At 40.3% G+C, this 12,238-nt stretch overlaps 1 protein-coding gene across 2 annotated transcripts in view; it reads right to left on the reverse strand.

The window, feature by feature from the left end:
• The window catches only part of cyth1a (cytohesin 1a), a 31,840-nt gene extending 19,837 nt beyond the window's left edge, over positions 1-12,003 (reverse strand). Inside the window, exon 1 of one of the 2 annotated variants that reach the window (XM_053338706.1) lies at positions 11,922-12,003. In XM_053338706.1, the coding sequence (XP_053194681.1) occupies positions 11,922-12,003 (82 nt within the window). Of the gene's footprint in view, positions 1-4,175; positions 4,394-11,921 lie in introns of those variants that run through there. The other variant, XM_053338707.1, reaches the window with a different exon arrangement.
• Between the last annotated feature and the right edge of the window lie 235 nt (positions 12,004-12,238).

Consider the following 12,238-nt stretch of genomic DNA (forward strand, 5'->3'; position numbering starts at 1 on the left):
AAAGAGATGTGTCTGAGACTGGGGAAAAAAACTGCTTACTGAGTCATAATATTTCTATCAGTATTGTCATTATTACTCTCTCAAAATGTGTAAAATCTACAGCAGATCAAGATCAGGCATGTTGTTTGAACATCTTCTGGGAAACGTAGGAAATCATTGAGTAAAGATCAAGTTGATATATCAGGATGGAAGAGTATGTAAATAATGTATGAATGGTGACCATATTCAGAGGCTATTTTAAATCAAGAAATATCTATCCATGGCTCATCACAGACTACAGACTACAGCATGGACCAATTCAGAATTTTCCCTTCTTGGAGGCAATTTTTAGAGGTATGGAGGAGGTAAAAGTAATCAGTTTAAAAAAAAACAAAAAAACAAGCAGAAATAAATATACATAACTTTACAGAATTATTAATGTCTGTCTTATTCCTTTAATCATCCTGTGAAGGCTTTTCAATCCAATAGAAATTACCAATTTCAGGAAACAATGTGTTTACAGTGAAGCTTTTAAGTAGCTACCTCCTTTCGCTATTTAACCCTGTTGCATTATTGTGGGTCATGTATAAGTCACGCCACTGAGTCACAGGATTCAAATGACACAGAAGACGGCTGCTGCAACAGAAATGACCCCTGCCACTCCCCCAACACCACATTAACATGCTCTATCAGCTCACAGTTAAAGGGTCTGCTAGCTGTGTTAAGGAATGCTGGGACTAGAGGATGTGACTGGGTGGGAACTGGAGCTAGAGAATATATAGCGAGGCCTGCCACTGCACACACAGCTTCGGAGTAGAGCAAACATACAGACGACTCCACAGCATAAACATCCTGCAGCTGCCCCCCCCCCCCCCCCCCCACACACACACACTATCTATCAGAATGAACACAAAAGATCAGCGGCCTTTTAACAACCTCCATTCTGTTTTATTGGCATTTATCAACATTAATTGTTTTTAATAGGACAATGTGGAGGCTTCCCTGTGTTGATCCTCAGAAGCGGAAGTGCTATTTCTACCCACAATACACGCCTTTGTCCTCTGATGCAGTTGGCCTTGATTCTTATCAGGGCTGTCCAACTATCAACATCCTCTCTCGCCACTCTCACAACTGAATCACACACACACATACACACAAGTCCAGAGAAAAGACATGATGGCGTAGCTGGAAGAACCTTGAACCCTGGTTTCTACTAACCTGAAGCTTCACCTCTCCTAGTGTCTCTGTTTTTTTCCCCTTTTTCTGTGACAGTTTACAGAATATAGACCACACACAACTTGTGGGATGTCACTTCCTGTTGATGCATAATGTCAGACTCTCGGCTTCCTGTTTGCGAGCCGTTCTCATGGTTCGGGGGTGGGAGGAGTAAAACCTGTTGCTAAACCCACCCATCCTGTGGGAAATGCACTAACATTGTCATTCTTCCTTCTTTCCAAGTTTAATTCTTCAGTTCTGTTACAACATAGTGGGGTATGGGTGTGATCTGAAGCCGGGGCGCTTACGCAAGGACACCAATAAAGCAACTATACAACTCAGCATGCACGGCTGAATTGTGTACATCTTTCACAAAGTTTCTATGGTGCTGGGTCTTTCTATTTGTCCAATGCAGTCTGTGTTTCAGTCACAGAGAACACACACTGACACAAACTGTAACTATTCCCTATCATTTAGTAAAGTCAATAAGAAACAAGAAATGATTCATATCTGTTTTTCCACATCATGAGCTACTTTTAATTGTAACTTATTTTCCTGAAGCACAAATTATTCACAAATGTTGAGAAGACTATGGGAGAGTCTATTAGACTGTAACCAAATCCTGACTTTTTAGTGTTTGATAAGCAAATCAGGACTCTCCCGCTTTCTCTGTGGAGCTCCTGCCAGGTGCTATTTTGATTGTCTAGGCCCTATCAAGAGATCTGATGATAGAGTTTAGTCTTGTATGGAGAAAATATCTCCAAGCATGTCTGTACCTGTTGCAGACAAGCCTGAAAGTCACTGAAATCAGTAGAGAGAGAGAGAGGAAAGTTAAATTAACTGCAGACTAAACTATCCAACAGAAAACAACAAAAAGTTAGAAATGTAATGTAATGTAAGATTTTGGTTTCCATCCCTGGAGAAAGAAAAGAAAAGCTCAGTTTCGTGTGCATGTTGCTGACAGGAAAATGTTTCCAAAATGAAGCCCAGGTGCAGAGTGGCTAGTAAACTCCTGCCACACTCATCTCTCCAATTTCCTCTCATATACTTGCAAACTGAGGACCTATTGATTTAGCAGTGGAACACAGAGGCGTGTGTGACGACATGTTTATGAGAGAAAATAGCTCTCATGCAAATAATCTATAAACATCAAAAAGTAATTGAGGTGACATTTAGAGCACACCGAGTAAATCTTCCTGTTATACTGACAGGCAGCAACATCAGCAACAACCTGTTCAATAAAAACCGAAAGTCTTATTTTTGCTTTGTTATTAACCAAGGTGGACAATAAAGTTGTTTTGGGTTTGATTTGATTGAAAAAAAACAATAAAAATAATTAAGAGTGAAAATCATCATCATTGTAGTCCTACATTTAGCCCAATGTAGCTTGTAACAGAAGCTGAAATATTGTGATACATGGTGATGCTGGCCTTAAAAAGTCTGCAATGTGGTCAAATGAGTGCTGCTGAGCTCCCAAACATGAGACCTGCAGACACACAACATCCTGCTGTGGAGTAAATACACATTCATCAAACTGCATTATAGCAGTAACTACACAGAATGAACACTGGCGGGCTGCAACCAAAGCAGAAAGAAGGCTAAAATATGATTATGGGGAGATGATGACGGTTATCAAACCACTGGGGCATTAGTGCCAGGCAGGGCACATTGTTCTGCAGGGCCCATTAGAGCTCACAGAGCTGCTCATTAGAGAACCATTAGTGACAACTACTTTAACTTTGCAGACCACCCACTGCTGAGTGGCAGAGACAAATGGACTCAAAGAGAATGAACTGCTCCTCTCTCTCTCTCATCTCTTTGCCTGTAAAAAACAATGCAGCAGTGTGTGAGCCGGGCTCAGCCAGAGCCACAGAGGAGCCAAACAGTGCACAAGTACTCCCTCTCCATCAGTAGCAGCACGTAACAGGATCAGTCAGTCAGACGTTAAACTGTTCTCTAACACGATTAGTCGTGACGCAAGTCAAGGCTGCTAATTAATGCTGCCAGGCTTACCAAGCCAAACAGATGAACAGCATCACAACTGGAAACAAAAGCTTTCTGTTTCACTTAACTGCACACTCATTTGCGGTAATACCACTTGTTGTGATAACAAAAGTAATCTTATGTAACAGAATTAAAATCATCATTTAATGCAGTTTAAACAAAAAATATACAGTCATTACAGCTGCTGGAATGGGCTCATATGACAATAATACAACTTTAATAACTCTTTCAAAAGGGAGGAATAATAGAGAAAACTTCTGTGTAACATGAATAATGTGCTGCTGATCTGTGGGTATTAGAGCAGTTAACTGTCTGCTCTCACACCTGTTGCTGCTGATGGCTCAGCATTCACTGAAAAATGACACTGAGGATGTTCTCTCTGGGGCAGAAGCTGTTAAACCATATAAGTGCTTCTGTACCAAAGCCAGGCCATAAATGTGTTACTAAAGTCATTATACATGTGGTGAGGGAACAACACCTGCAGTGCTTGAATCTCAACCTCAAATATGGCTGACATGCATACTTAGCAAACTTTTAAACTATGGAAATGTGTTAATGTGTTACTAAAGCAGTTGATGCTAAACAGACTGGGCATTGCTATTCTACAGTGGTCTTTTTAAAACACTCAATGGTATTTGATCTTATTGTGAACAGAAATTATACTATCATGTTACATGGGGCAAGTTTAGTATTTTAGGAAAGCCACTGAGGTTGATAAAATATGCATAAAGTTGAGTGAGTGAATACAATAGTAGTGGTCACAATGGCAGAGTAAACACTGTCAATACGGCCAGACACAGACAGAGGGTCCACACGTTTGGTTTCTGAGAGGTACTTTACAAATTCACCCATAAAATAAAGCTTCACAAAGTTTCAACCCGTATACTGAACTTCCCAAAACTCTTTTTTAACTAAGCGCAGGCCTGAGAAAACATTTAAACAGTAAAAAAAAGCATTTCCTGGACAGTTTCACTCACCTACACCGTCTTCTGATTTTAACACCATGCTGCCTGAGCCTCTCAGGTCCGACTCTACTAAAGTTTTAAAAGAGGTTTCCGAGCGTAGAAAGTGTGACCGGATGATGAGGATATCGATGAGTTTGTAGTTATTGTTTTAGTTTTTACCGCAAAGTTAACAAACGCACTGGTTTCCCTCGGTAAATGGAGGCAGCGACTCTTTCGACAGCTCAAGGGAGTGGTTTGGAGAGACTATTCACGTCACGGTGTACTTTAACCAGCCAACCAGCCCTGCGCGCGATCTGTCAAGGCACGCGGAATAAAACAACAAACTTCCGGTATACATTTTCATAATAAAACTCTAATGAACGAACGCCACATCGTACCCGAGCACAGTGGTTCTCAACCTCTTTGGTGTCAAGGACCCCCAGATTAAAAAAACATAAGGCCGCAGGCCCATATAAGATGCGATCACAGGGACCCCCATCTGAGAAGATTAATTTATTCCATAACTGTTACCGTGAAGAGAGGGAAACCTATGCACAGAGTAGTCATCATTATAAAGTGTCTCATTGAGATAACTTGAACAAAGGAGTTGACAAGTTCTGGGGCTAAGCCCAGAATACCCACAGCCAAGGCCAGTTTTTTTTGGATGATTCACGTGCAAAGAATTTACTGAATTTTACTGCATTGTATACCTACTGCAAACATTAGAAGTAGTATTAGTGATTTATTTTCGTATTTTCCAAAAAGAATGCACATAAAAATAAATAAATATCAATAAGGCAAATTGAAGTGACTCCAACTAGATTTTTTAAAATACATTTTTTAATAGATTGAAGGTTTTGAGAAAAATATTTAGGGCTGCGGCACCAAAAACCACCCCCTAGCTCTGCCCCTGCCCTCAAAGACTAGTGGGGGTCCCCAGACCCCACTTCGAGGACCACTGCCCTGACTTGCCCGAATGGTAAAGGTGGATGCTCCAGCGGTTCTCAAACATTTCCACATTCAGGACCCCTAAATTGACACGAATTAGACTACAGCTTCCCATTTTTGTCTCAGGGTTCCCCAAATGTCTTTGTTTTTTGACTTTTAGATGTTTAATTACCAAAAATGTATGAAACACATGACCAAAATAGTCACACATTCTCTTATTGTGCTACTGACGGGTACTTTTATTTTGAATAAACACTCGCTTCATATCCGGTAATAGTCCATGACTATGTGGTTGACATAACTCAGGATGAAGGTGCAGCAAATGGGCCAAATGACGCGTCTAACGCCTGTGGGTATCTGCCCTGTTGCTTTGGTTACCATTCTCTCTCTCTCTCTCTACACACAAACACACACACACCCACATAAAACTGTTGGGACAGAGTTGAGTGGGGGCAGGGAGAGTGATTGACACACACAGCCAGGCTACAAAAGTTCACTGCTGCTGATCGTGCGCATGTTGCTGTGTTGGATTCACCACATCCGCCAAGAGCAGACATGTGTGCTGCCGTCAGACGTTTTACCTCAGAAACAAAACCCTTTCAACCACCTGTTGATTATTAAAACAGGAAGGAAATCACTGCACATCACCATAAAGATTTTAAGTCTGGTATCAGTAGTATATGGTTGTTTTCTGTTTGTTTGTTTGTTTTTAAAGACTAGTGATATTTGTTATCCTCCTAAAAGCTACAATGGAAAAATTGCTGGGTTTGTTTTGTCAGGAGTTGTTTGTCATTACACAGTCATTGTTACACCACAATGGGAAATGTGCACATATGTGTGTGTAATTAATGTTGAAACTGGTTCTACCAAATCCTGGTGAGAGTGAGCAACATGTTTTACACCTGACGTCAATGGTTCAGAAATAAATATGGGCCTTTTAATATTACTTTCATGTTTCATCCTGGCCAACTAACAGACAGTATATTCACATTTTATGCTGCCTGTGATCAAAGGTGCATCTGATGGAGGTATCTTTGTTCTACTAGGGAGAAATTTATTGGCTGCATATTTTAGGGGAAAACTGTGAGGGCAGACAACATAGCTACCCTACTTTCCAGTCCCTTGTTAAAATCGAATAAATCAGTCTGCTATTTGTATAACACCTGCACAAATGTGCTGCTGTCAGATAGGAGAGGGCTGAGCCTGTCCCTGCCTGTTGGTGAATAAAAGAGGGCCAAGAGGAATGCTGTGCTGACAGCAAATGGAAGAGGCCAGGTAGAGGGAGAAAACTCCTCAGCTCCTCTCTGTTTTTCTTTTTCTCTACCCTATCCTATCTGATGCACTGGAAGAAAGCAATTTGCAGGCAGCTGTATGTTTGCACGAGTAACCCCAAACCGGAGAAATCAAGACCAAACACTATAGGATTCACCTCTTATCTCAAGATATTGACTCAAAGAGTAAAATCACCAGGACATCTTAGAATGAAAAGCCCTACAGACTGCATGGCCACTTCAGTTGAAGGGCTCTACTTGATGCTGTGGTCCATGAATGCCTCAGTTGTGCTGCCCAAACTTAACAAGACAATGTAGTCTGTGTGAAGTGAACCGTCTTCACATAGAGGGTCAATTCATTGTTAAGAGTTCATCTATTCCCCCAGGCTCTGCTGTAAATGTGTGCTATAGCCCAGAGCAAGTGAAACGGGAGAGCTGTTTGACCTTTAAATGAAATGATCATGAGCTGATATCAACACATGAACTGAATTTCTGTCTGCAACTTCCTGATGAACACAAAAGACATGCAGAACAGATGCTGGATTAAATGTGAAGTTAACTGAGTGTTTATACAAATGTCAAATCAGCGTCATACTAGATTATAAAGTATAAAGAGGTTTTTGGTTTTGCATGTTAAAAGATGCAGCTGATTAGAAGTCTCAGTCTTTTGCATTATTCACACATCTCTGTTGTTCTGTTGTTGATTGTACAGGTTTAGTTGATGCTTTATTGTTTTTTCCAATTTGAAACAGTAGGATAAGATTGATGGATGTATAGAGGATGCAAGTCGACTGTAAATTAAGTCAATAATTATATGTGTGACTATGTCCCCTCCAAAGAGGTCAGTAATGTGCGAGTGTGTGAGTTAGACAGGTAGAAAACTGACTTTAAATTATGACACCTGCTAATTTAACACTTAAAGGGATATTACTGCAACTTAGAACATCACATTTATAAAAGTTGTGCAACTTGCGAGATAAAAAAGTGAAAATTGATGCAGCTGAGATAACCTAATATTTAGTCTGTAGTATGAGCCAAACTCCAAAAAAAACATTTCATTCTACACTTCTACCAAAAATGCCACTTGATAGTGTTTCTCTGCCAGATCTCCCATGTTTGGTAAACGCCCATGTCCTTCAACACTCCCAGGCTTTCCTTTACAAAAAATGTGTAGTCTTGAAACCCAAGCCAAAAAAGTGCCTAAAAACTTCGGAACACCCTCAAAGGCAGAGACGCCATTATACAAGTAAACTGATCTGGAGGTGTAAAAGCAGTGTGGTGTCCCTCTCAACTCTCTATAATAACAAATATAACAGCACAATAAGGTCAATTCTGAAACCACGAGGCTTAGTTCATGTACCATAAGTTACAAGAAAAAAAATACAGTGACAGTTTTTGAATAGCAAATCTTTAATTTAAAATTTAAATGTTGTGTTTTAAATGAATTACGTGAAATTGTGAGCAAATCATGGCTACCAGTCCTACAAGAAGGAATGCCAATAGTGACACCTGCTGATCATTTATATTGATTACAGTCCCACCTGCAGAATTAAAGAGAGACCAGTTAAAGTGTGTCATGAGGGTAAATTAAAACTCTGTTTAAATATTAGTTCCATAAATGACACCTGGATTCATATATTACTGAAATATAGATGTAAGACATTGCATCATTATCTATATGAAGGCCTCACATTTCTAAACATATTGTGGTAAGGGTTAGTTTCACATACTTACAGTTCTGTTTTCTGTTTTCCTTTTTTTCTGGCATACATAAAGCAATTTCATGCTTGTTCATAAATGAGAGATTAGCGACTAGATACCAACTAGAAACAGGTAAACATTGAGCATGAAAAATAACTCTGTTACCATAAACTATCATTATATATTACTATCGTAGACATTCTTTGTCAAAATCTGTGGTTGAAGTTTTGTTGCTCCATGTGTGACTGTGACTCATTGCAGAGGCTGATTTTTAAACCACAGCTTTACTTTTGCAGGTGCAGTTAGTGGTAATGAGACCTTTGGATTGATCCATCCTATAATTTTCTGGGTGAGAGATAGAGTGCAGCCCTGAACAATTAATTACCGAGTCATATAATAATTATAAGAATAAATCTAGCTCTGGTGTCACTTTTCTTATAAGTGTGAACAAGAGACAATTACATAGTGGGTGGCTTATCCCTTTAGAGTTATAAACATTGCAAGCTCTATTTAAAATAATACATACCCTTCACTGTGCTTGCAATACCTTCTAAGTAACTCATTTCATATTTTTCAATCCCAATTTTGAGCATTAGGCCATAAAAACACTGGAGTGGAAAAATTAATGTAGAACAGCCAACAACTGAACTCACCTTCACTTTACACACATACACACACACATACACACACACACACGAACACTGCTGTCAGAAGCTGTGAATTCACAATTCAGTTTTAGGAAGAAGGTGTGAAATGCAAAGATCTCCTGATGAAGTAAGATAGCCCAGAGACAAATCACTCTTCTTCAGGCTAGACTCACAGCAGTCTGTCCTGCATACAAATCTGCATGTGACATGGACACACCGACACACACAATCACTATATTGGTAGACTATATACAGCTCCACAAAGCAATTGAGCATATAATCATCATTGTACAACTGGTAGTACCATCATCTGTAATTAACTGTGCATGAGTATGACACAAAATAAAACTATGTCAGAGTTTTAAACCTGTACCATGTCTTCACTGCTATGCATTTACAGTACAGTGCAGCAAACATATTTTAAATGATCTCCTGGACCAAGAGCTACTGAAAAACAATACTTCCCTCTCTGTGTTTACCAGCCTAACCACACTCTGTTCATCTCATGCCATTTAATCAAGATAAAATTGAAAAAAAAAACCTAGAGAAAAACAAATTCTCTCATGCCAACAGAAAAATCTCTTTTGGCTTACAGAGCTGTGTGGATTTTATCTGCCTCTGTTTTGATTCCCACACATGCCTCTCTGAAGTAGCTTACTGGCAGACTCTGTCTCTTTTAGCACCCACAACACGTCAAGCCAGTGGAAAACATTCCGGTCTCGCTTAAATCTTGTGAGGAACCAAAATACATGTGAAATCTGTCTAATGTATAAGATATTAACATTAACTAAGTGTGTATGAAGAGTTTCCTGGTCGATTAGGCCTTCACATCAGCTATATCAGTGCATTATTTATGATCTTATAAAGTTGTAAGTTAGCTTCCCCTTGCAAGATAAACAAGATCCATTTTTAGGGATGATAGCGAGATAGAAGGAAAAGAGAGGGGGGAAAAGATATATAATTAGGTTTGTTTTTCCTCTTTGTTCTCTAATATTTAGCTTTTTTTAGATAGTGAGTAGTTTTACATTTTCAGGCATCTAAAATTGATTCAATAATACAATCAGAGAAGGTAACAGCCCTCTTTGGTTGAACTGCTCCCAGCTCAAAGACACATGCAATGCGTGACAACAGATACATACAGCTTTAAAGGTCCACAAGCCACAAGAATGTGGCAAACCGCTGCCATAAATATACTAGCATCATCACAGCTACACCATATCCTACTTTACAAAAAGCAGACTTGGCAAATAAACGTTTAACCACTGATGGGACTGTTTGTGCTCCCAAACAGACCTCTGTGTCCTCAGCTACCGCCAGATCCCACATGAGTGATTTCCATGTCAGTGAGCACGGGCGCAGCCATGGCATACCTGACTCACAGCACAGAAGGCCCTGTGCTAATATTAATCAGCTAGATAACTATCATGTGCACTTTAAGCGTTGCCCTGCCTGCTCTCACTTCCAGCCTGTCTCATGTAGAGATTAACAGGGCATCTTGCGTCACACTCACAGTAACTGTGAATGTTAAACTCACAGTAACATTTACAGTTGGAAAGGGCACTAACATAACACTATAAATGTGCTTAATTCATGTAGATGAAAAGGGGGAGTGACTGAGAAGACTTTATCCCCGGTGAAAAATAAAGACTGTCTCAGATTGATTCACTTCCCGTAAGGCATCACTACGTGAGGCCGGAAGGAGAAATGAGAGCCAAGTGACCTTTTTTTTCGAAGTCTTCATCACGTTTCCACTTGTTTTTATGTCCAACAGCACGTACATGTAGCTATGTTTTAGGTTAGGTTATTTAATAGTGCTGCAGATACAATGTGAACTTGCTGGACAATAATTAGATGAGTCACACATGAATCACTTGTATGATTCATACAAAAAGAAAAGAAACACCAACACTTTTAGTGCATCATCCAATCTATGCACACCAACTAGAGATCCAAATGTCATGGCTGCCATCACAATATGATAGTGTTGTATGTTAAATATAAATAGGGGGAAAAACCTGACACCTGCAGGTTAAGTGAAGCCTTTTCAAACAAATGATTTCACATTCACAACATGTAGAGGATATATCAGTGTTATAGCTAACTATAACTCACTTGAAAACACATCATTATGACTTTTTCTTTTTGTAAGTCATATTTGCTGCTTGAGTGACAAAAATCAAAACTCCCTGCCGTCACCATATTACCATAAAAACAGAACAGTCCAGATTACTTCCTCCTTAAGTATCCAAAACTAATAAAGTAACCTCTTTTCACGTGCAAACCTCGGTGCTGATTCAGTTGTTTTGAAATCACTGAGACAGCACTGCTTCCCCTTGCTATGCACCCGGTCAGCTGATTCACCACAACCCCAGCAAAGCTACTTTAGTCATGTCAACATTGTCTGCCAGTAAAGTTTCAAACACTCCCAATGGGAACCTGCACACCACCCGCAGTGTAACGTAGTGCAGTCGTAACACTTAACAACCAAACCAACCCAAAATAACAGACTACACAAAAACATCATCTGCACCACTGATAAGACATGACAGAATGGAAGGACAAATCTGGACATATGGAGACAGACGGTGAGTATAAACAAACGCCTAAACAGGATGGCATCTTAGCCGGCTCCACTCCTGGCTGCTCTTCCATCTGTAATTTAACTCGGGAGCAATGAGAGTCGCTTATTCAGGTTTAAGAGATGATCCTCAGTAAACACAACACTGCATGCATCCCTGTTATCACGGGACACAGCAACTAGCAGCGAGGACAAGATGAGACATTCTCATGCACGGCCAAACAGGACAGGAGCAAAAACACGAGCTGTTAACAAAACAGCTAGAGTATTGTGAATATTCTGTGTGGCTGACAAGTTTTGTTGTGTGAGTCTGTGTCACCTGCTGGAGATTAGATCTGCTCAGTAAGACTTAACATTAGCTCACTCTCCCTGCACACAGGGTAGAGGTTTAAATTGTGCTTAACGATAGAGCCTCTTCAGCCACAAGAAGCTCTCTCTCTATTTCTGTCCAACTGTTATCATCTCTGATGGAGCCATGTTGGCAGCATAACACACTGCTAACCCACAGGTTATCTTACCCGCTGCCAAAACTCATAAGAAGTTATTCAAAACTAATAGTGATGATGACAACAAGAGCCATCTTACTGCAACACAATATACATTACAAAAGCCCACAGTTCTGATTTTACTTTACCTGGAGATTGCTGGTCTGGCTTCACAGCTGGACACAAGAATGTCTGAAGGCTGGACATACAAAGTTCACCCACTGTCCCCATAGTTCCACAATGCTGGTTAATATTTGTGTCTGTGTGTGAAGGTATGTCTCCGATAACTGCTGCGTGAGTGTCTCAAGCTGTACCCTCCTACCAATTCAGACTGAGATGGAGGAAAAGAGAAGCTGTGGAGGCCCAGACTCCCCGCTGTGGCTGCCGACATGAAGAGACTCCAACTGTGAAGGTCCTGCTCTGTGTCACTCTGCCTCACCTAATCCCTGGTCGGATGAGTCCTCTG

This window comes from Scomber japonicus, chromosome 18, assembly GCF_027409825.1.
Source record: "Scomber japonicus isolate fScoJap1 chromosome 18, fScoJap1.pri, whole genome shotgun sequence".
In the NCBI taxonomy this organism is placed as follows: domain Eukaryota; kingdom Metazoa; phylum Chordata; class Actinopteri; order Scombriformes; family Scombridae; genus Scomber; species Scomber japonicus.